The sequence below is a fragment of the Equus quagga genome, chromosome 6 (genome assembly GCF_021613505.1).
Source record: "Equus quagga isolate Etosha38 chromosome 6, UCLA_HA_Equagga_1.0, whole genome shotgun sequence".
NCBI classification, from domain to species: Eukaryota; Metazoa; Chordata; class Mammalia; order Perissodactyla; family Equidae; genus Equus; species Equus quagga.
The window spans coordinates 118,898,959-118,923,871 of record NC_060272.1 but is presented as its reverse complement, the minus strand read 5'-3'; the positions used below and the strand labels follow the sequence as shown (position 1 = coordinate 118,923,871).

The following is a 24,913-nucleotide window of genomic DNA, read 5'->3' as shown; positions in this document are numbered from 1 at the left end:
CAAGTTATTCTAGAAACACATGTCCTTGAGAACCAGGGCTATCTTATTTCTATCTCTGTCTGCTGCAGCACCTGGAACAGCGATGGTCACAGAGGAGAGTGTATTGTAAAATGACCTGGATTGCTGCATGACTCTGTTGTTGGCTTAGGTATCATGAGAACATACACCCTCTACCCCAGCAGGACCCAGCTGGGCGGATATCTGAGATACCTTGCCTTGATCCATCTAACTGCTTTAAAAATGTCCCACCATGGAAAGAGTCAGCAGGGTTGTGAGATAGTCCAGAGAAATGAATAAGTGCTTAGGCTCTGGAATCAGACACTGGGCTTAGTTCTTGGCTCTGCTACTTTATAGTAGTGTGACTCTGAGCTAGTCGCATCATCTCTCTAAGCCTCAGTTATCTCATTCATAACATGGGGATAAACAGTACCTTGCTGTAAGGTTGTTATAAGGATTATATGAGATGATCATGTAAAGTTCCCAGCACATACACGTATAGTAAGCACACACTTATTGTGCTGGTGTAGAGATTAGGACACAGAAGTCAATAAATGGCTTCACATAACCCCTGTCCAATATTAATTCTGGAAAAACCTGTGATCAGCACTGATCAAAGGTCACATCATAAATGAAGACCACGTGATTTCACAGTAGTAGGAGTGAATTTGCTCCAATCTGCCCACTCTTCCTGCTATATTCCACCAGGCACATCAGACTGTGTATCAGATAGGGGTTGGGATGCAGTCTGTCCTCTTGTTGGGCAGCAAAGCTCATGTTTGCATATCAAGTGTATCTAGATTGATCTAGGTGTAGTCCTCTCTGATTGTGCCTCAAAAGGACAGGTTTCCTCCTTGGGGTTGCAAGAGGTGACCTGACTTGTCCCACCTAAAGTAATCCACCAAGTAAGAACATGAATCTTTCCACAATATTTTCAGATTCAGCTTCATTTTCGTAGAGATATTACTCCTAGTTGCTGAGAGGAGTTAACACAGGGGAGGATAACAAGTCAAAGGCCCAAAGATTGCCCCATCTCTCTAGTGTCTTACGTTTGGTTGCGGACAGCTGGGATTTATACTGCCCTCGGACCAGCCTGCAGGAGGACCCATCTCCGTTGCAGACTCCACAGTTATCTTCCTTGACGGTGCTTCCCAGCTGGTGATCACAGCCAACAATCTGACAAGAAAGAGAAATGTGTAATTCAACCAGGTGCCTACTGATGGTGCGATCCATTACGAGGCCCATCACCACCAAATGACCCTCCCCTCATCCTTGAGGAGGCAGAAAATGTGCTTCCCATGAAGGTGACTGAATTCAGCTGGAATCTGAAGCAAGCGAAGGAAGAAAACTGTAGCATGGGTAAAGATGTTTATATAGTTCAATTATACAAACAGAAAGAAAGGTGGGAGGTGGGGAAGGATGGGGGAAGAGAGAGAGAGGAAAGGAGGGAGTCAAGCAGGGGTAGAAGGTGAGAGAGAGAAGAAGATCCTGAACTGTGGATATTAGAGAACCTTAATTCAAAAATAATTGCCACTGTGGGGCTGGCCCCGTGGCCGAGTGGTTAAGTTCGCGCGCTCCGCTGCAGGTGGCCCAGTGTTTCGTTGGTTCGAATCCTGGGCGCGGACATGACACTGCTCATCAAGCCATGCTGAGGCAGCGTCCCACGTGCCACGACTAGAAGGACCCACAACAAAGAATATACAACTATGTACCGGGGGGAGAAACTATGTTTGGGGAGAAAACGGAAAAAAAATAAAATCTTAAAAAAAAAAAAAAAAAAAATAATTGCCACTGTCAATAATTATGATTCACCCAAACCACCAAAAATACAACCATGAGGTAACTGTAGCAGGAAAAATGTTATGAATAATCTGCATGTTCCCTATGTTCCTTAGAATGTAAGTTGTGTAAGGGTAGGGGTTTTGTATCTTTGGTTCATTGATGTATTCCAAGCAACTAGAACAGTGCTTGGCAAATCGTAGGGCTTCAATAAATATTTGCTGAATGATAATGCAAATACTTCCTTTTCTAGCTAGCACTTCAGCTAAGAAAAGAGAGACAGGATTACAGAATCAGCCGACAGAAACAAGGCTAGCCTGTGTGTGTGTAGTGGGAGAGGAGGGTTGACCTCGAGGGCAGGAGAGCCTGCTATTTGCCTGGATCTGGCCTGTACCAGGTGCGATACACGTATCTTGTTAATTCTCAAAATAATCACATAAGATATTCCCATTTTATAGGTGAAGTCATGGATCTTGCCAAGGTCATTTAGCTAATAAGTAGCCAAATTCTAAATACATCTAACAAAACATTTATGCTTAGTGCATAACAGGCTTAACAAAATCACAACCATTTATCAAGTATAGGGGCAAACATTCATATTTTTAATCTTTCTTTTCCCACGTTCAAGTTAAAAAAATTCAAACCCAAACTGTACCAGGTTGTGCCTCCATAGTTCTGGTTAGAGCAAATATCAAAAGACTTATTCCACTCCCAAATGACTTCAACTACTGTCTTTGACAAAATAAAATGAGAACTGTAGTAACATTTGAAGGGGCTTATCTCCACAAATTTCCACAATTTGTTCTGTCTTTCAAAAATCTGGTTGTTAATATGACCTTTCTTTGAGGCTTGATTTCCCTTTTCATACCTTTAATTAATAATTGCAAACACATGTTTAGGCAAAAGTTTGACAAATACAATTATTTAGCATTGTGTTATATATGTGCTGTATTTTTAAATGTAGTAATGTACATTTTTCATTAAAAGCATATAGGTATTTTTAAAAAGTAGACAATAAAGCAACCACTCCTTCAACAGTTGTACCTTTTTTGAAATGCAAAGATGTAAGGAAAACATAGCGCCCAGTTCTTAAGTGGGGAGAAAGATGGGTTGGTTCTGCTGTTAGGGCTTCACTGTGTTCAAGCAGCAATTCAGCTCGATATCTTCAGAGTCTGCAGTGAAGCCACCTCAGAATTCACCCAAGCTTTGACCACGCAGAGCCAAGCACGTGCTGGTGTAAGGCCTCTCTGAGAGTACAAAATATGGAGAACTTGATCTGGTTGGAGAGGCCAGAGAAGACCTTCCTGAAGAACAGGCTTTGGAGCTGAGATATGAATACGGAGGTGGAGTTAACTGGACAGAGGGGAGGTGTTGCTGTGGGGTTTACTGCATATTTTAGTCATGCATAGAATCTAGCTAATCTTTACTTTCCAATAAGTAAACAAAAACCAAAGTTGGCAAAAAATCTCACCAAAATATCAGAAGACTAGCCCATCTGATTGCCTCGTAGGGTTAATCCTTTGAGAAAACACTGCAATCTTAATTTAGGCAGTATTCAAAGAGTCAATGACTCTGTTGCTGTTGTTTGGGATTTAAAAGAGATGACAGGGCTGGCCCAGTGGCATAGTGGCTGGGTTTGTGTGCTTCACTTTGGTGGCCTGGGGTTTGTGGGCTCAGATCCCAGGTGCAGACCTACAGACCACTCATCAAGCCATGCTGTGGCGGCATCCCACATACAAAATAGAGGAAGATTGGCACGGATGTTGGCTCAGTGACAATCTTCCTGAAGCAAAAAGAGGAGGATTGGCAACAGATGTTAGCTCACGGACAATCTTCCTCGCCAAAAAAAAAAAAAGAAAGAAAAGAAGGAAAGAAAGAAAGAAAAGAAAAGAGATGACCTTAATCTTATAAGATACTCAGCTCTGGGGAAAGGCATGTTGGGTAGGGGCATGGAAGTTTACACTCGCAGTTGTCTCAAACCTACTAGGTTTACTCCTTAAATTAAAGAAATTTCAGGTTTCTCAAAGGACTTCACTTTCTCTGGAAAATTTTTAATGGGCTCTGATGTCTCTAAAGGAGCCACAAAGAAGATAATCATGAAAATCTCTCTCTAATCCTAAAGATTTCTTATGGATCCAAAGCCATTTTAAGAAAAGAACAATCCAGCTTCACATATCCAAAGGAACAGTCATATTAGGAAGAGCTAAATAGAAAGTGACACACTTCAGGACTAACTTGGCCAGACCACCAGCTGAAGGCTCTGAGTGTGGGTTTATGGACCTTAGGACATGAACCAAGTCAGTCCTAACTGGGCTTCGTTTAACTTCAGAATTGAAAAGACAAACATCTCTCTGATGCAATTTTCTTCCCCTCCGTATCAATTCCTTTCTAAGATGCCAAAATATTCTAACTCAATTATTTTTAAAATGTGAAATACTTTATATCAGACAAAATGTTCTTATTTTGGTCCAAGTGGAAAATTGTTTGCAGTTCTATCAGGAAAATCATTGTTGACGTATCTCAATCTGCTCGTCTTGAGTAACTGTTAGGTTAATTAAAAATCAGTTAAACTGTTACTTTAAGAACTATCATTAATAACAGAGAAAAAATAATTAGGAATACAGAAATAGGCTCAGTTGGTCAGTATAATGTCAGACCCCTCTGTGCCTTTGCACACGCTATTATTTTTGCTGGGACTGATGTTTCCCAAGTCTTTATTTGGCAAACTTCTATTCACCCTTCAAATCTCAAATTAAGTGGCTTCCCCTCCAAATAGGCTTTTCCAGATACTAGAGTTAATTCCTTTATTGCTGTATGCTTCCTCAGCCTTTTGTTCATAACTCCACGTAGCAAAGATTACTGGTTGCCACCCAATATCCATTTTCCCTATTTTTTCAGTAACAGAACCCCAGTTTTATTTGGGGTGGTAATATATCCAGTTAAAAGAATATATTTCTCACCAGCTGTGTGACCCAGTTGTAATTAGTGACATAAAAGTAGAAGCGTGTGAGACTCCTGGGAAGGTTACTGAAAAAAGCTGACTTTGCTGGGGAAGGCCCCTTCTGCCTTCCTTTCTATTGGCTCCAGTAGCTGTCTTGAATAATGAGACCATCTTGAGGACGGAAGCCTTGCACTAAGGATGGCAGAGCAGAAAGGGAGAAAGAAACTGGTTCTGGAACCCGACTCGGACTGATTACATCTTGACTTCTTTTTTGTGAGAGTAAATCTTTTATGTCCTTAAGCCACAATTCTTTTGGAGTTTCTTTTATATATACTCAATTCAAATAGTCATATAACTTATATTGAGTTTAATCTATTAACATGTCTGTCTCCACATCAGATCATGGGCTATGTGAGAGCACTTTTTTCATTAATCTCTGTATTTCGGCTGCTTGGCACAGCATTTGATATTTGAGATACACATGAATGTTGGTGAACCAATGAAACACATAACACCAACACAATGGTTTGCTAGTAGTTTCAATGTAGATTACACATAGGCAACCTTAGGCTGCAGTCAGTGATGACACACATGTATACAAAAATGCGTGTATGTGTGTTTACATGTGTTTGTTTGTACACGTGTACACAGAGCAAGAGACATACCATAAATGACAGCTAGAGGCCAAACCTAAACCTGTCCTGATGCATGAGCAAGAATTACTGTAAAGGGCTCATATTTGTAAGAGGCTGTTTCCCTGGTGCATCTATGCTCATTATTAGTGAAATGTCATGGAAGGCCATGTTCAGGTCACTGAGTTCCCAGACCCACCTCATTCTGGACAAAACGTTAAAGTGAGATAATGACCACTCAGACCTTTGGCAAGTGCATGGAATTTTTTGTACAGGATGGAAAACTAACTGAATATTTTGGTCTAATGCAGCTTATTAGTAATCTGCTACTAGGTGTCAGCTCAATACAGTGGTTCAGCCTCCCCCCGCATCCAAAATGATTGCAAAGTGCTGCTTTTTTTTTCTTTTTACAAACCTTTTGTCTCAGGTGACATAAAAACTGAGAAACTCTGGATGCTTTTGTTGTTTAAACACCATTAGTGGGTCATCAACTTTTGCTTTTGCATCCTGAATGTGCGCTTTTTGCATACATACACAGATACATGCACACAGACTCGCAGTCCTTCGTCTTTTGAGTAGAACACACACACTTAACACTGCTGAGTTTTCTGTATTCTCCATCAGGATTTACTAAAGGGAGGGGGAAAATCCTCCCTAAACAAAAAAACTAGGATGATAACATCCAATCCAAGTTGGCTCATTGACTTTTAGTGTGTTGCGCAGATTTTAGGCATCAGGCCTACAGTGTGTGCTGATAGGGGTTTCTTCCTTCACTTTACAGAGCTGATAGCAAGTGAACAGGCAGAACACGAGACTGAAATTCTCTAGACACTGAAATAAGTCTAATAAAATGTCTTCACTGGAAGCCACAGAAGAAAGAAAGATCACCATGCGAATAATTTGGAAAACGTAAATAAACACAACTCGTAAGCAGATACTATGCCCCAGACTGACATGCTTAAATGGGTTCACATTGGCCACATTTCAAATGGTTTCCCATAAGGACCTCAACTTCTAGCATCAAATACTGAGCCAGTGATGTCAAGCTTTTCTTGATCCAACACCATGAGGTAAGAAACTTTTAAATCCCTTTATTTTCAGCACTGGGAAAGACAAATATGGAAAACTAAATTCTGCAAATCTGATCACAGCTGCTCTTATTTATAATTATTTAATTCAGATAGAATTTTATGGGAAAGAGTGTGCTCTCTCTATATTATAACTCATGTAGTATTTATGTTAATAGGAAGATAGTATATCTTCAATCTTATCTTCAAAAGATTTAGATATTGATTTGTTTATGCTTTACTTTTGTATAAAAAGATTTATAGCATATACGTATGACACAAAGTTTTAAAAAACACATGGGAAGACGGAGCAAAGAAAAAATAAGGGTGAGAACGATGAGTGAAATGAAATGAGAGAACTACGCAGAAATGCACACTGAAGTCCTGTACATTTGCTAGCTGGGGTCACATATCTGGATTTGAGCTTCTTAGAAAAGAGGAAAACATGAGCAGTTACAAGGGTCACAGCATCTTCTGGATCTTTTAGAAAATGGATGGGATAATGCATTCCTTGTAGTAGACACTCAGTAAATGTTTATGTAATGAATGAATGACAAACTGGCTCAGGAGAACCATAATTATTCAAAGTACCCAAATCCCAGATATATATCTGCTGTGAGTTTTCTGAAATTCATTGCCATGTTACAATGTCCCAATGACATGTGAGCAAAAGAATACAAGAAGTTTCAAAGAACTTGCTCTTCGATTATCTTTGATGAACACTAATGATCAGGGAGCATTTGGTAAAAGCAAATTTTAAGAAGCCAAAACAAATCATTCAGGTACAGAGCAATGTGATGGTCCAACAATCTAAGGACAGACTTTATAGCATCTAGGGCTGGGCTGGCAAAAATATGGCATATGTGCAGCTGTTCTTCCTACCAGGACCCACAGCAGACATCGCTAATCAACTGCAGTACTCTTTGCCACTGAGATTTTATGTGGCCCAAATCCTCTGTGATATTGTGTTCTAGAAGCCAAATCCAATTGACCATGACTGTCATGTGAGGAGACTAAACCAATTTACCATTCCAGCATCAGAGAAGTGAATTGATTATCTTTTAGACAATTCTCCACAAATACGTAAGATTAACATTCTCTTAAGATTTGAATAATTTTAAGTACAAATTATAAGACTGAAGTTTAGAGAAGATAAACAACTTCCCCAAGGTCACATCGCCAGTAACCAAGAAAACCAAAATTCCAACTTAAGATTCCTGATTAAGTTATAATAGGATGCCTATGAACCATGAAAAGATGCTCTACACATTATTTATCACGGTAATGGTGAATGGTAATACCAACGTTGCATGATCTTATCAAGCTCACTACCACCGGAGACAGACTTATGCACAGGGATGAACAGACGGTTTCATCTGTACTAAGTGACTTGGAAGAACATATAGGAAGTAAAAGGGAAGGTACCACTCCCAGCTATACCTTTGCTCCACACATGCTCAACTCTCCCCTCTCTGCCCACACACACACACACACACACACACACACATATATATATATATATATATATACCCTACATCTCTCATGGTTTGCTATGGTGCCCAAATTTCCTCCTTTATATACTTGTTTCTTTCATTTTCAACTACAGTTTCCATCATGAGTAAACAGGATCCCTGGTCATTCACGAAGGTGTTAATAGGAGTTCGTGAGCTATGTTTAGTATTTCCCAAAGCCTAATGGAAATATATCTACCTGCCATAAAACCACATAAGGTCACCAAAACACTGAGGATCTCATTATACAAATAAGCTGAATCCTGATCTTTACTGCATTTATTTTTTAATTGTACTCAGGTCTTTAAGTCATAAAATGAGAAAACAAATTTTTACTTAATACACGCAGTGTTTTGAGTAGATGGAAACTTCCAAAACACAAGGCCTATAGGGAAAAAATAACAAAGGACTCCTTTGTGTTAAAAAGTTGGGAACCACTGGTGTAGTCCTTTGTTTGTTGTTCAAACTGTCTTGGGAGGACTAACATATGAAGTTGTTGATTATGCTTAAACCAAATCAACTGAGCATAAGGCTTCTTATGCTGGCTGTTACGGTGCTGTGGGGAGTACACATAAGCAGTAGGCATGGTCCCAATCTAGGGTGAATGGGTTTAATCAGATCATTTCCCCAAAACAGTGAGAACAGAAAGGGAGTACAAACACTAGGCCTAAAGGTCAAAGGGGCATAGAGGAGGAGAAAGACAGAGGGGAAGGCCACCGAGAGTAGGGAAAGTCAACTAGTGTTTGCCAAATACTTGCTATATTTAGACAAAATATATATCTTCTCATTTAATTCTTACAATATCCCTGAAAATTAGCTAAAAGCATGTCTATTTTACAAAAATAAATCTGAGACTCAGAAAGGTTCAACAACTTGCTCAAAATCACATTAGTAGGAATTGATGTGGCCAGAGCTGAAATCCAGGCTGAGTAGCACCATATCGCCAGTGAGTCAGCCTTCTACTCTGTGACGTGTTGTGTTGTTCTCAGGGGTTAGAAGGGCAGTGAACAGAGAGGAACAAGGAGGATGAATATGCTTCTGTCAGCCACTTCTGGTTGCCAAAAGCAACACCTGCCTCTAGCTCTAAGTACTAAGATTGAGCACCAGGAAAAAAGTGGGATCTTTGCATTCAGAAGCTTTGAAAGGATATCTTCAACGGGCAGAAGTGTTTTTTTTAGAGAGCAACTGAATTGATTAAAAAAAAATTAGCTGCTTTTGTTCAACAGCTATACACACACCCAGGGAAGTTCTGGTGAACACTCACAGGTTATTAGGTTAAGTGGATGAGGTGTGGCTCTCCTCCACTCTAATACACCATAGTGTGGAAAAAAATTAGGTGACGGCATTAACTCTCTTTCCTCCAGGCAAAGATTTTCCAAAGGGATCCTCTTCACACATGGCATTGTATCTCTGGGGTTTACCGATCACTGGTAGGACTACGCAATTTCCTCCAGGATTGACCAGAGTCCTTACAATGGCCCACAAGATCCTATATCATCTGAGTTACCTCTCTGACTTCACCTCCCTCTGGATCACTCTTCTTGCTGTCTTCAAACACACCAAGCACTTTCTCGTGCTTGTTGCTTTCTTCCCTAGACACCTCTACAGCAGCCCTCTTGCTTCCTTGAAGTCTTTGCTGGAAACTTTCACCTACTCAATAAGGCCTACTTCCACCATACTATTTAAAGCTGCATCCTTCCCCAGACTCAGGTTCTTTTATCCCGTTCCATTTTTTTCTTTTTATTCTATGGCACTTATTTTGTAGTACAATGTAATTTATTTATTTATTAAGTTTATTGTTTATTTCCTATCTCCTACTAGAACGTAACACCATAAGGTCATAGTATCTAATAATATAACAAGCAACAAATAAAACTTTGTTGAACGAATGAATGAATTCAGTATATAAGCAAGGCCACAGGGGACAGGGATATATTATGATTTCAAAGAATTTTCCTCCTTGTCCCAACCTAGAACATAATAATAGCTTCCACCACTTAAACCACTAGTTCCAAAGACCAGAAAAGAAAAAGATCTCTATGGATGCATCATTTTATAGCACTGTAATCTGAGAATTTAATTTCCACTTGTCACTTTGCATGCTATGTCTCCAGTCCTTCATCCATTACTCCAGAATTGCCTTGGGGTATAAATGCTTATTATTTCTGAGTGAGTTGCCCTCTGACCTCTTTTCCAGTCAGCACAGTGCTCTGGTCCCCACACCCAGCTCTGATACCAGCTCTGGACCTGGAGACTCACTTTGTACTAGACATCCTGATTGCCTGATTCTTGGCTCGTCCCAGGGACTTCAGCATGGACAGCCCCCTGGCCTGACTTGTCTCATTTCTCTGTGTGAGCTCTAGGCCTCTGGCTGGTCCTCTGGTTGGACCAGAACCGTACTCCTTCTCCATCTCCAACCTACCTGTCCCCAAAGCCAGCAAAGGGTGGGGCCTTCAACCACCTCTGTGGTTGAGGTCGAAAGGAGGACCCAGTTCCATAGGAATGAGATTTTGTCAAGTGCTGTTTTTGAAGGGTCCTATTTCTATCTCTTTACTGTCTAAGCTAGAGATATTTCCTGTGCTCCTTATTAGCTTGCATACCCTGCTGTTCTGAGATGCTGGGCATCACCACTGGTTCTCTGGTGCTTATCTCCTTATGTTATAAAGTAAATGGAAGAAAAGGGAGATGTCAATGTTCGGGGTATGAGATAGCTGATAGAAAGGGTGGTGAATTTATTAGATTGCAAACATTTTAGAGCTTTTCCTGTGCTGTCTGTCTTGAGATGAAGAATCTAATCCATCTAATGGCTGGATAAACATCCTGAAAGGGAAAAAGAGAATGACTAAGTCATTTACTAAATTTCTCAGGTGCCACTAGTCTGATTTATTTTGCTCTTTTCTTATTTATTTCAGGATCTAGGCCAAATTCTTGTGTAAATTTATTGCTAAAAGCATCTGGATTTTTTTTGCATATTGTTTTTAGTTAAATTTGTTTGTCTAGTAGTCTTCAGCAGAAATCCTAACAATTAACCTAGTACAGACATTTGTGCATACAGACACTAGAATTCCTTCTCAGCACGTGGTCAGGGGACTTTTCTTTAACGGGCTGTCTTCTCCCTCCTCTGCTTCCAAAATTAGGGTGTCTGGAGAATGCGAAACAAAATTATACAAAGGCCTGACCTCTGGCCTTGCTTCTGTCTCTCAGACTGTGAAGTACCCAAGAGGGAAAGTGTTGAATTTGGCCTCACTTCACATGGCATTAACTGTAATTCTTTGTGAGTTGTGGTGACATCATGGTATACTTTGACATCACTGCTCAGACTCCCTTCTGCTGCTGGGCATACAGTACATAGTTTTTGTTCAAACACAGGAGTCCTTTGTTGAGAAGAAAGGATAGCAGCTGGTCTTCTGCCCTGGTACAAATGTGGATCTTACTGGAATGTGTCTGTTCAGTAAGTCACCACAAAGTAGCCTTTCTGCTATGAAGGCTAGAAGTCACTCACACACATAGCTCCGGAAAATTTTGTGAAAATTTATCATTAAAGAGTTCAAAATTTCAGATATGGGTCATAATTCAGCAAAATTCTGTATACAATAAAGCTCTCATTTACATGCATGTTATCTGAAGTCAGTATTCCAAAGCAGTAGCCTGCTGCCTGTATGTATGTGCCAAGCCTACAGGTAAAGAGAAAGGAAAGGTAAAAAGGGATATATCTGTCTCCCCAAACAGGCCTCCTCCCATGGTAATTGTTCAAGAGTCTCCGATCGCCACTCAGGAGGGCTCGTGCCATTCCTTGGCTCTCAAGTAAATTTCTGGTTACTTCCGGAAACATATTACTTTATACTAATTCGAAGCTTTTGGACGGTGCTATTGCTATTCTGCATCAAAGTCACTCAAAGATGTCCTCAACTGAACATTTATTTCCTTTCCTTTTCCTGGGTTCTCCACTGTCATTTCTGTCTCAGGGTAAAGCCTGAGAAAATTGATCAAAACAGAGTTTATGCAAAAATATCATCTGTAAAATTAGTCCAGACTTCTGTCCTCTAGGGCTCTAATGCCTGCACAAGGCAGAAAATTTTCAGATCAGCTTGAGAAACTAAAGGTTGTTAATCTAAGATTATTCCCAGAGGAATAAGTCATCGCACAAAACATGTGGATGGGATAGTAACTTCTTTTATTGAAAAAAATATGTAATTTTTTACTCTATCACAGAACAAATAGAGCCATGACACGATCCTCAGTTCTACCATGAACTTACAGTTGTTAAAAGTATTTTTTTCCTCCTCTGGAAATGTGACACTTAAGACCAACCAGGTACCACTTCAGCTTTTTATCCACATATTCACTTCCCTGGCCACTTTTTACCCTGCAACATTATTACTTAAACCAAGATTCTGTGTGTCGTATAGTCCTAACCCATGACAGCGGCAGCAAGACATTGTAGGGGGAGCAAACGACTCAGCCTGGATGGGATGATTTATTACCATTTGCTTGAATATGTCACACACTCTCAGCATGAGAGTCAGGTCTCTCATGAGGTATAAGGAGATAATTAGATCTACTCTATATATTTGTTGAAAGGATTTGACATGATAGCTTACATTAAAAGGTCTAGTACAGGGCCTACATATAACAGCTCTGACCATATATCCTGGAATTTCTGGGACAATTCTATTTTCAAATCTTCCATCCCATAGCCCCCAAATTATCAGACCATATGGGCTGATTACTTTGGGAGGATATGTGGTCATCACGCAAATAGGAGGTATTTGCTCAGTATAGGTGTGAAAATGTGTCTGAAGCTGTAAAGGGTGCTGTAGTGACCCGAGCAGCTGCAGACTTGTCCCACAGCATTAGGTACAGGGTGAAGTTTGCAAAAGCTCAGATCCATTTCAGTTCCTCTGGATTTAATTACCGCAAATGTGAGGTAAGAGCACAACCCCAATCCCGTAGAAGAAATAGACTCTCCTTGAGAGGGCAGAGCAGATGCAGCTTCATTGAGGAATGGCCTTTACTTCCCTCTAGCCTGCTAAAGCAGCCAATGAAATAAGAGCAAGGCCCGTCAGCTCCTTAGGAAATGATTGCTGGGATTTTGTAAGGATTCAGTCAGAAATGAAAAAATCTCTCTGGAATTGCTGTGGACTAGCAAATCATCTCTGCAGCCCACTCAAACGACAGAGGAATGCTTAGGATTCTTAAAATATCCTTCCTTAGCTGTTCAGTTCTAGACCACTAATCCGGAGTTAATTCAGGGACTCCTTTCAAATATGTACAAGTGAGTAACAATCATGAAATGCATTTGTCAACACAAAATTGAGATTTCTTAGTTATTCCTCTAAAACCTGAAGTCCGGGGGAAGATATTTTCAGGTTTTTCCCATGAGAGACTGTGCCCTTATGAATGTGCTGATACAATAGCTGAATTTCATGAAAGCAAGCAAGTGCTCAGCATATCCATTTTGGTATAGGGAATATTTGAAAGCTATTTGTTTTAATGGGGAAGAATCCCTGAATCTGAACATGCAAGCCCAAAACAAATCAGTTAAATTTCTTTGAAAAATGAAAAGCAGCCGTCCTGAAACTGGGAATTTGAATTGCTTATTAATCAGAATTAGCAATAGCCAATTAAACAGCAGTCCTAAAGTCTAAGAGAAAAGTGGACTGGCTGATTTTTAATGAGACAAAAATTTCCTGAGCCAGATGAAAGATTAGCTGCTGGATGTGGTGTCTGGATTGGGCTGGAAGAAGGCTGATGGTTATCAGTTTAGCTCCCCTTTCAAACCCTAGGCTTGTGGATTCAGGATAAACAGTTACATTTTGCTGAATCACTGCTGAATATTGACAGTGGCAAAACGAACTGTTCCTTCTTTCATTTTAGACAAAAACAAATTCATTCAAAGGCCCTGAGATAAAAAGAAATGACTGCATACATTTTTTCCATTCAAAAAGATTAAGAAAATTCCACTAGCCACCCACTCATATAAAAATGAATTCCTATTCTTTCCTTTCATAGTCCTAGTTTAAAACCAGCTGAAATTATAAATTTCAAATCTGACAGAATTCAACACTCAGCATATGTCAAATTCAAGAATAAAATTAAATACATCTTTAAATTTAGAACTATTTTAAAATTCAACTTTTTATAATAGTTATAATTGGCTTTTAGTCAGTTTTCTAAAACTACCTAAAAAGAATTACCTTAACACAGAAAGCTTATGTATGTGTTATCTTCCAATCTGTCTAAAGTTACCCAAATTACCTGCTTCAGTATCTTCACCTTATTGCTTCTTGGTGGACCATGCGCAAAGAAAAGAAGAGAATTCAAAGTTTTTAGTTCATGCAACAATCATACTTTGGCTGTACTAAACCAAGTAACATTTCTTCCACACATTACGTATAAGGCACGTAATTTGAGACAACTCGTTTATATTTTAAAAATATGCAACATGTCCTTATCAATACATCTATGTGAATCTAAACACAAAAGTCCTCAAACTCTGCAAGGCTGGGTCTATCAAACATTTTATTTGCTAGAAAAAATATGATTCAATTGTTGATTTTCGGGTTTTCAAGTGTTGTCATTTCAAAGGGATTCTTTGCATGGTTTTGACCTAGTCTTCATGCCATTTTTCTAAATTAAAATTCCACTATTTAAAATTGAACTATTCTGTACATGCAAGCATGTTACAAGGAATCACTTACTGAGATAGATATCAAAGAGTAGATGAAAACATTTGTTAGTATTAGTATGAGAATTTTTATGAACATGGTGCTCCCCATGGACATCTAGGCTAAATGTTTTTTTCTAAAATGAAAGAAGGAACATCTAGAGTCCTCAGATGATTTCCAACTTCAATTTTCAAATTCTTTCTAATGAATGCATCAGGAGCAAGGACACAGGGATTTCCCTATGAAGTGTCTCAGCAAGGGGTGGATTTCCCAGCTAAAGCCCAAGGAGCTTCCTGTTTTGTGGATAGTGAATGGCAGTTGTGTCTGAGTTGGCAAGAAGCTAGAAAATAAATAGTCAGCCACAAGTATTCTGAAAAGTGAGAAATTATATTAGCAATTTAGAAACTCTGGCAATGGACAATTCTCACTTATCAAATCTGATGTCAAGAAGAGACAACAATAAATAAATAGTGAAGGGAAAAGGAATCACAATTCTTATAAAGCACCTACTATGTGCCAGGTAGCATCAGGGTTTTGCAGAGTTCATGAGCCTGTACATAAACTCTGTGACTGCAAAGACGACAAAACCAAAGCAACTTCCTATGTCACCTATCTAGAAAATGGCATAATTGGGATTCCAACCTCTTCCAAATACATCACTCTTATTACCCTGGGTTGCCTAATATACCAGAGGACTTTTAAGTCAACATTGGGTATTTTCAAAAGAGTAGGGTGGCACCACATGGATGCAGCAGCTCCTCACATGAGAGCACACTGTTTTCAGAAATGATTTTTGAGGGAATGTTTGTACCCCTTTGCTTCCAAACCTGGTCCACCACACATCAGCAATGTCCACTAAGTTTATTTCTTAGCACCTAGCTGAGGGCACTCAAGAGAGGAAGATGCTCTTGAAGAACAGTTTCTTGGGAGACAAAAATTTCCAAAGAAGATTCTAAGGCTTTTTCCCATAGTATAAAACTAAGTCCCCAGCAAATTTATTTTCAATGCTTGCCTGTAGTTTGGCTTCAGCACTAAGTCCGCTATTACCTTAAACAGAGGGAAAAACATCTCCAGTAGCAGTTGGCAAGACTAAGGAGAAGGGAGGAGGGGTGAGCGAGAGAATGGAAAAAAACTGAACTCAGCCCAAATGCAGCTCTCATCTGGGCAGCTTAACCCAGCAGAGACCTTAGAAACGCTACCAATGGCCAGTGATTATGACCTCCGTGTGAACTTTTGATTTGTTTTAGGAAGGAGAAGAAAACCCAGAATGACACACTGTCAGTTCTACAGCACGCTGACTTGGACACACGGTTCACACAACTAGGATCTGCCTCTGCTTCCCCCACCCAGCCTGAGTCAAGGGCCGAGGCAGGAGGCAAGAAGACTGAGTTCCAATATCAAAACTCCTTTACACTCAGCTCTGACCCTCTCTGTCAAAGGTAAAATAAAAACATTTGGAAAGCATCTGAATAGAGTATTTTCATGTTAGTTTGTATTTGGGAACCTCACATAATTCCAAAAAGCAGGAAAATTGGCAGCTTTAGCTCCAAAAGTGTTCAAGAATACAGTAGAAGGGGGATGCAAGTACAAAACGAGGACCATGGGAAGAGTTATGTGAGAAACCTGCATCCGGCATATACTCCTGAAGGTGCAATCCAGTCTGTAGGCCTGAACCAAAAGCAGTCTCGCCCATTTCTATTCAAATTTTCTAAAGTGACGGCAGAATCCACTGCTGAATATGATCATGCATTGCTTGAAAATGTGTATACTGTCAAGGCTACATTCCTGGGCCAAGTGCTTCTCTGATAGTTCCAAAAGTGATAAGTTCTTTTGCAATGGAACAAGAACTTTGTTTTAGACATGACTGCTTTCTCAACTACAATGCAGGTCATTGGGTGAATTAGATATTAAGAAAAAAAGGCTCCACTTTGTAAGTAGTCATTTAAATTGCAGATGTGGATTCAGCCTGCCAAACATGTACTTGCTATCATAAATCAACACTGGCGTCCATCGCAGGCTGCCACTCTCTGAAACACCTCATTGGTATGCAAAGAGGCACAGCTATACTTTTATTTCTTCCCTGCAGACAGCATCTCACTATTTTCATGGTGATTCTCTGAGCTTGGGAGCAGCAGAGGGAGATAAAGTAGGGAAGAATATAGGCTAGAAGAAATCCGTGCCCAAACATTTGTAAATTGCCTAGAGAAGCTGAAGAAGTTTCAGCCTCATGATCTCCATCACAATGAGCAAGTCGTTTACTCAACACCCTGTATGGGACTGGTATTGTACTAGCTGTTACAGGGTAAAGGACTGAAAAACAATCACAGCCATGCTCTAAAGGGCTTTAGAAGCTAGAAGGATAAGTGTAAGAGGAGGAGGCAGGGCTGGTGGGATGAAAAATGGTGCAGCTGCTGAGGAAAGCAGTATGAAGATTCCTCAAAAACTTAAACAGAATTACCATATAACCCAGCAACTCCAGCTCTGAGTATATACCTAAAAGAATTGAAAGCAAGGACTTAAACAGATATTTGTAGGCCCCTGTTCACAGCAGCATTTTTCATAATTGGCAAAAGGTGGAAACAACCCGTGTCCATCAACAGATGAACAGACAAACAAAATGTGACGTATACTCTTAAACTAATTAAAGAAGAAGGCTATTAGACTGAGGTGGCACTAATGCTGTGGTGGCTGATGTAAGCAAACCAAAATCTAAGTCTGTAAATGTCTCAAGTTTACCAAATCAAACTGCTAAGGTCAACCAATCACAAACGGCTTTAAGCACTAGCCAATCAATAATTTCCTTTCTCTGCTTTTGCACTTTCTCTAAATAAGTCTTTCCCCTGGCTCCTGTTGGTGAAACACTCCTAACCATGCCCAGTTTGATGCTGCTTGATTCAAATCAATAAGTGCTCAAATGAACACTTAAAAGATTTTTTTTGGTGAGGAAGATTGGCCCTGAGCTAACATCTGTGCCAGTCGTCCTCTGTTTCACATGTGGGACGCTGCCACAGCATGGCTTGATGAGTGGTGTGTAGTTCCATGCACAGAATCTGAACCTGCAAATACCAGGCCACTGAAGCAGAGCGTGCGAACTTAACCACTATGCCACTGGGCTGGCCCCTCTTAAAATTTTTAATATGCTTCAGTTTAGCTTTTAACAGTTCATGCAATGGAATATTATTCAGCTCCAAAAAGGAATGAAATTTTGAACATATGAGACAACAGGGGTAAACATTGAAGATGTTATGCTAAATGAAATAAATGATAGACAAAAGGACAAATATTATATGATTCCAATTATATGAGATACCCAGAATAGTCACATGCACAGAGACAGAAAGTAGAAAGATAGTGAGCAGGCGCTGAGAGGAGGGAGACTGGGGGTTATTGTTCAGTGGGTATGGATTTTCAGTTTGGGAAGACATAAAAGTTCTACAGATGGATGATGGTTACACAACAATGTAAATGTACATAATGCCAGAGAACTGTATACCTAAAAATGGTTAAAACGCTAAATTTTATGGCATGTATATTTTACCACAATTTAAAAAGAGAATAGAAGGTAGAAAAGCAACAGACACAAATAATTAACACAAGGGACACACAGGTGGAACTGCGTAAGGAAATATATATACCTAAGTAAACACACATTATGATGCTTGTTGTAGCTGTTGAGGAGCTTTGCAGCGATGTCATTACTCTCACACCAGCTGGTCCTATGACCTCTTTCTATCTTGACACTGACAAAGCTTCATCGGTTTGCACTTCCTGTTCTTCCACTGAGCAAGCTTTACGTGGACCCAACCATATTACATTACAGCATAGTATAGTGTAATAGAGTATATGTAATATACTATAGTGTAATATAGTATAATATAGTAGAGTATAACAGCTGTGGAGCCAGATGGATCTGCATTTGAATGCAAGCTCTATTACTTATTAGCTGCATGACCTTGGCCATGTTACCATGTCTTGAAGCCTTGCTTTTTTCTTCTTAAAACTGTACCAATCACACCTCCAAAAGTTGTTGCGAGGACTCATTGTAAGAATGTAAAGGTGTTAGAGTTTACTAATCGGAGCAGCTCCTATTACTATTAATCATAACAACAAATACAACTGTGGAAGTTGAAGAAATGAAAAAAGGAAAGAAAGTGGATGCTACTATGTGTGTTTAAAAATCGTTCTCTGCTGTTTATCAAAACTTGAAAATGGAACGCTCATGTTACATAAAAATGTTATTATTCATTATCCAAGTGACTTTAATTTGCCCTCTCAGAAGTTGCCCACTGATCTAAGATAAGGAAGAAAAATAGGATTATTCAGAGAGAAGGTATCAAAAATCCAGAGAGAATTCACCATCACAAATACATTGGTTATACCCTTAGTCAGCTTTCCAGTCCTGCCACTTCTCAGTGTCTGACCCACTTATCTCCATGTGTCATACACCCTCTATGAGGAGGAAAAGTCTCGACAGACTAGATATAATAACAGATGATACAATAACAGATCAGCTATAGGAACATACTCCTTCATCAATATGGACAACCGAGAATTGTCTGTCTCTATTTGTTTGACTGAGAGAAAAAAAGGGTCTTATGTACTAGATCTGGGGTGCAGATGGGTCTGATTTCTCAACAGCCTGGGAAGGGTTGATGGAGGAGGTGAGATGTGAGCTGTGAATTAAAGAATGGCAGCGATACTTTGGAACAATAAAGGCAGGCTGCCAAGTGCCGCCCCCCCCCCCCCCCCCCCAAATCGGAAGCAGACTAGAAGGCTGGCCTAGGGCTTGAATCCAGGTGGGTCCTGATTCCAGTACTGGGACTGTGCTAGACACATTCCTCCAGGCTGCAAACCAGAAACTTCTTTCTTAACAGCCCCACAAAAATCTTGCTGGAATCCATTAAGACATTGTTTGAACCCTGGTGAACTTTTGGCTGGAGAAGAGAGGAGACTTATGTTTGCAGCAGCAGGTTCATCTTGTCCTAGTACAAAAAGATTTTAGTATGAACCAAGGCAGAGGTTTTCCATGGCCTGTCTATCAGTATTAACTTCTGAGCATTTCCAGTCCATAAGATTCACCCACCAAAAGGATGAAAGATGCAACTTACTGCCCAGGGAACAGAAGAACGACTCAAGGTGTAACTACTCTCTCATAGGCAGCAGGCAGTAGCAAAATCAAAAGCATTTATTAACCAGGAAGACATTTCTTTATGCATGAGTCCACACTGCAGGACCCTGTTATAATTACTAATAATCATGAAGATGGTAGAACTTTAATGCAACTTGCAAAACTATTGCCTTAATAAATTATTTCCTATGACAAGAAAAGATCTGGGATATTTCTCAGACAATTTCGAAATGACTAAAATTCTGGACTTTTTAAAAGTTCTAGGAGCCTCTATCAAATAATTTTACTGTATTTCACGGAAGCTACAGACACTCAATAAAATCTTCATGTAGACTGAAGCCCTGATTTAGAAGTAAATATACAAGAAAATAAAAAGCTACTTGGGGCCGGCCCCGTGGCTGAGGGATTAAGTTTGCATGCTCCGCTTGGGCGGTCCAGGGTTCGGATCCTGGGTGGGGACATGGCACCACTCATTAGGCCACGTTGGGCTGGCATCCCACATGCCACAACTAGAAGGACTCACAACTATAATATACAACTATGTACTGGGGGGATTTTTGGGGGAAAAAAAAAAGATTGGCAACAGTTGTTAGCTCAGGGGTCAATCTTTAAAAAAAAAAAAATTTAGCAACCTGTCACCATATCCACAGTCCTGTATAGCAGTTCTAAGAAGTCCCTAGTGGCTATGACTGTGTTAATTGCTCCATCCCCTGGCCATGGCTAGCTAATCAGTTCAATAGTACAGACATGCACTATGCCAGATTGTCTTCTCTGGGCTTTGAAAACTGATTGGAGACAGAGAGAGACAGAATATGGTTGGAGCTAAGTTATCCTTTGCCAGATCTAGGCACATCTGTAGCTGAGGATCCCCAAAGCGCCCAAGTTCCCATGCTTCCTGAAGACTTGTCCTGCAGCTTGCTCTTTGATTCTAGTCATCCAATGAGTGTTTTTCTAAACAAATGGTGGATGTTACTACCATTGACCCCTATCCTTCCAATAATTCCCCCTTTTGAACTGAGGTTGAACAGAGAACATTTCTACTGCTTGTAACGAAAAGAATCTTAACATAGAGCATATGTATTTTGCCAGGACAGGCATTTATTTTCCTATCGTGGAGTTAAATGTGTAAAAGGAAACTTTGTTAATATCTGGATTCCCAGCATTTTTAAAAGGAGAGGGCAAAAGCCATAGAAGTTAGTTTAAGGTTTTGACAGTCCAGAAGAAAAGAAACAGAAGTGACGGAAAATAATGCCAAAGGAAACCAATAGTAAATCTATATTGTGTATTTGAAAAGCAGTAGGCTTTAAAGAGACTACAAGGCTAGAATCAAGGGAAAGAAAGATAACATAAATAAGATATATAATCCCAAGAAAAGAAATTTCAGTTTTTCCTTTTGAAGTCATCATTTGTACAGGCTAAGATTTTGTATTTTCACATCTTAAGATTCTTAAAAATTTGAGTAGAATTGGCCCTCTGTATCTACGGTTTCGCATCCGCAGATTCAACCAACTGTGAATCGAAAAGCCTACCATGGTTTCATCTATACTGAACCTGTACGAACCTTTTTTCTTGTCATAATTCCCTAAACAATACAGTCTAACAACTATTTACATAGAATTCACATTGTATTAGGTGTTATAAATAATCTAGAGACGATTTAAAGTATACCGGAGGATGAGCATAGGTTATATGCAAATACTGCGCTATTTTACACAGGGGACTTGAACATCCGTGGATTTCGGTATGGCAGGGTGGTCCCGGAACCAATCCCCTGCGGATACTGAGGGATGACTGTAGTTGCACCTTATCTGATATTCAAATGTTCTTTTAAAGCCTTTAATGAGGCTTCAAGTTGACTTAGAACAAATTTTCACAAGGTTCCTTTTACCCAGGAGAATGGCTGTGTGCATTAGCACCTAGAGCGGGTCCTTGGCTGGAGGACAAGATCAGAGTAGAAGCAGACTCTCCGATGATAACCAAACTTCTCCTTTCTCTTCTTTCTGATGGAAACTGGAGAACCAGTGGCCAATAAGGCCCCCAATTCTTGGCATCCAGGCAAAGAGGATTATAGACCTAAAATTCAGGGAAGGTTAATTGGGAGGGAGGTGTAATTCTGAGAGGCAGTATGATAAAATGAAAAGCATAGACTTTAGAGTCAGACAGATCCGAGTCCAATTTCTAACTCAGCCACTCACAAGCTATGTGACCTTGGGCAAGCAAATTAGCTTTCTGGGCTATAGTTAAAGTTCCTGTAAGATTTAAATGGTATGTCACGTGCTTTGCTTGGCACAGCATCGGGCATGGTTAGCGCTCAATACATGAGGTGGATTATTTTATTATTCTTATCATTACCGTGATGAAAACTTTAACTCTTTCTTCTTCCTCGTAGAAATACCTAGCCTCTATATCCTTTGGGGAAGGGTCAGAAAGGCAAATAGCTTCAGAGTCCAGGCTGTGTAGGTAATGAAGGAGGCCAGCTCAAGGCTACAGCGACTATTCAGCTCTATGAAATGGTTACGATGCTGGAGTGCAGACCAAATGTTGCAGATCTGATTTTTCAAAAGATATGTTGTGAATCGGGATTTTTATTGGAAATATTATTTTCAATACTGGCAACTAATTGAAATTTTTACAAAACCATCCTATGTATACCAAACAAAAGTTGGCAGTAGGATATATTTGGCTGGAGGGTTGCTAGTTTGCAAGCTCTGCTTTAGAGGCATGAAAATCATCTGGGAAGAAAAAACTACATAACTATACTCTGAATTATAAAGAGAAACTCAGAGAACCCTTGGGAAAATAGGAGGCTAAACCTCCACAGCCTTGATGAAACCATTCTACGTCCACACTGCCTAAGAGACAGGTTTTAGATGAGCATAAAATATTTCTCTGGATTAAACAAAGAGCCCGTGCATGATGAGTGTCAGTGCTCCTCCGACCTGGGGGGAACCTACCTCGTTCTAAGCGCTCATCTTCTCAGCTTGTGCCACCTATGCCTGTCCCAGGACAGAGCTTGGGGAAGGAAAAGTCAGGCGAAAGAAGAGCTGTACGTGCTCTACCATTGAGTGTGGCTTTGCCTCAACTAGTCAGCTGTGTCCTTTACCCAATACAAGTAAATCGTTGCTACCTCTATTCAAGAAAAGAAAAAGGAAAAAAAAAACCTTTCTTCCCCAGCTAGGTCACACGAACATCAAGAGTGGAAACGGCTGCACAGACATTATATCGTTGGCTCAATAAAAGACTGTCGCATGCATGGATGAATCAACATTTAACAAATCTTTCTGTCAACCAACAGTACTACTGAGGTTTCTGCCTTAGGAGCTGAGAGTCACCCAATGGGAAGAATTCCTCTCCCGTCAGGAGAACCCTAGGGGACAGAGAGAAGGACAGTTGTCAAGTATAGTGGAGAACTTGGGACGGCATAACGCTGGTTATGTTCTTTCATTTTAATGGGACTTCGGCCACTTCTTTCCAAGCTTCCCCAACCCCCTTTCCCCCTTTCTCCCTTTCTCTGAAATATCTGTTTGTTTCTTTAAATCACCTGTCTCTACTGGCAAAGAAACTAAACTGGTACTCAAGTGCAACAGTAAACCTACATGCACATGGGACTAGTCAGCCGCCAGTTCCTGGCCACTGTGTGACTGCTACAGCTTACAGGTGCAGTAAGTATGCACTTGGCATTTCTGCAGGAATGGAAGTGGGGTGCCTTAAGTTTTAAGACTGTTTATTGTTGGCAAGGTTTTCCGCTTGTATTTTCTTTTATAGTACAACTATTTTTAAGTGAATGGAATGTTCTGTGATAATTTGGTCCCAAGGGAGGGAAATTTACCTCAGGGACTGAAACACACTTAGTAATGGTGAGAGAGACTAAGAAAATGAATAAATAATCCAAATCAAAAGAAAATACTTTAAACTCTTAAAGGTTCTTAAAAACACACATACAAAAAGCGTTCTCACTTAATAAAGATTAAAGAACACTGGACTTGGAGCCAGAAGACCCGGGTTGGAGTCTTGGTGGTTCTGCTACTTGCTGGGTGAGAGACCTTGGGTAAGTTACATGCCTGCTCCATCGCTCAGTGTCTTCAGAAATAGAATGAGGAGACTCAGCTGATGATCTCCAAGGTCCCTTTCAAAGTCATTATTTTGTGATTAGCTTTGCGAAGAGGTTCAAAACATCTCCTGAGGGCCCTGAATTTGTCTTTGCCTCTGTGTTCTATTAACCACACAGATCATTTCTTGCCTTTCTCTCCAGATTTCTCAGATTCTTAAGTATTCTCCTGGATCACAAGTAGTCAGCTCACAGCGAAAACACTTTGTTCCTTCTTGAGTTGAGCTTCTCAGGGCAGTCTAACCAAAGAGGCGGTAGAAAGGACAGGTGGGGTTTATTACAGTAATTTTAGGTGCTTGGGTGGATTTTCCCGATGCTGGCAAGCAGCCCTTCCTAGGCATGTTCCAGGAGAGTCTTTGGCAACCATGAGTGTGCTAAAACTTGGGTAAAATTATGTTCATGGCTCAAAATCTAGAAGGTAGCTGATGCTTTAAATTGTTTTATTAAGGATTTTGACAATTAAAGTAGCTCCAACATTTAAAAAAAATAATCCCTTTACCTAACTTGATATTTCCTTGAAAAATGCCAACCAGCCAATGTATAATTACTTACTAATTGCCTTTCATATTTGGGTTTGATTTCTAATATTTTTAAACAATTATATGAAGTGTGTTAAGACACTCAATTTCAAAAAGGCTTCCTCAATTCTACTTCGCTATTTTAACTTTTTTTTTTAAACCTAAGGCAAAGTTTCAAATCTTTCAAATTTCTCATATACTTAAACCTTACATTTCAAGTTTCTGGGAAGACTAGCATTTTATAGCCCCAAACTTGATAACTGTATTAATTATGGAGAGAGTTGAATTAATTAAAAATATGTCTGAAGATCATCTATTTAACCTTGGAACATCCTGTAGGAGCAAACACTCTCCAGATCCATTTTCTAATACACAGTGAGGAAAGAAACAACATCACACTGGAATCCTGATTGATATTTATGGCCTTTGGAAAGCTCGCATTTTGGGAGTTTAATCCCAGGAAGGATCTAATGCTTTCAGCAATGGGAGTTCATCCAGAGAATCTGGTTGATATACTAAACCAACCAACAGTTACCGGGATGGAGAAGATTCTGGGTAGATCTG

General features: G+C 40.0%; 1 protein-coding gene across 3 annotated transcripts in view; it reads right to left on the bottom strand.

The window, feature by feature from the left end:
- Nucleotides 1–24,913, bottom strand: part of ADAMTSL1 (ADAMTS like 1) — a 362,288-nt gene that overhangs the window by 242,248 nt on the left and 95,127 nt on the right. For all 3 annotated transcript variants that reach the window (XR_006889167.1, XR_006889168.1, XM_046664981.1), the window contains exon 5: nt 1,047–1,173. Coding sequence is in view for 1 of the 3 variants with exons in the window: in XM_046664981.1 (XP_046520937.1) it covers nt 1,047–1,173 (127 nt within the window). In the remaining 2 variants the exon portion in view is untranslated. The remainder of the gene's footprint in view (nt 1–1,046; nt 1,174–24,913) is intronic.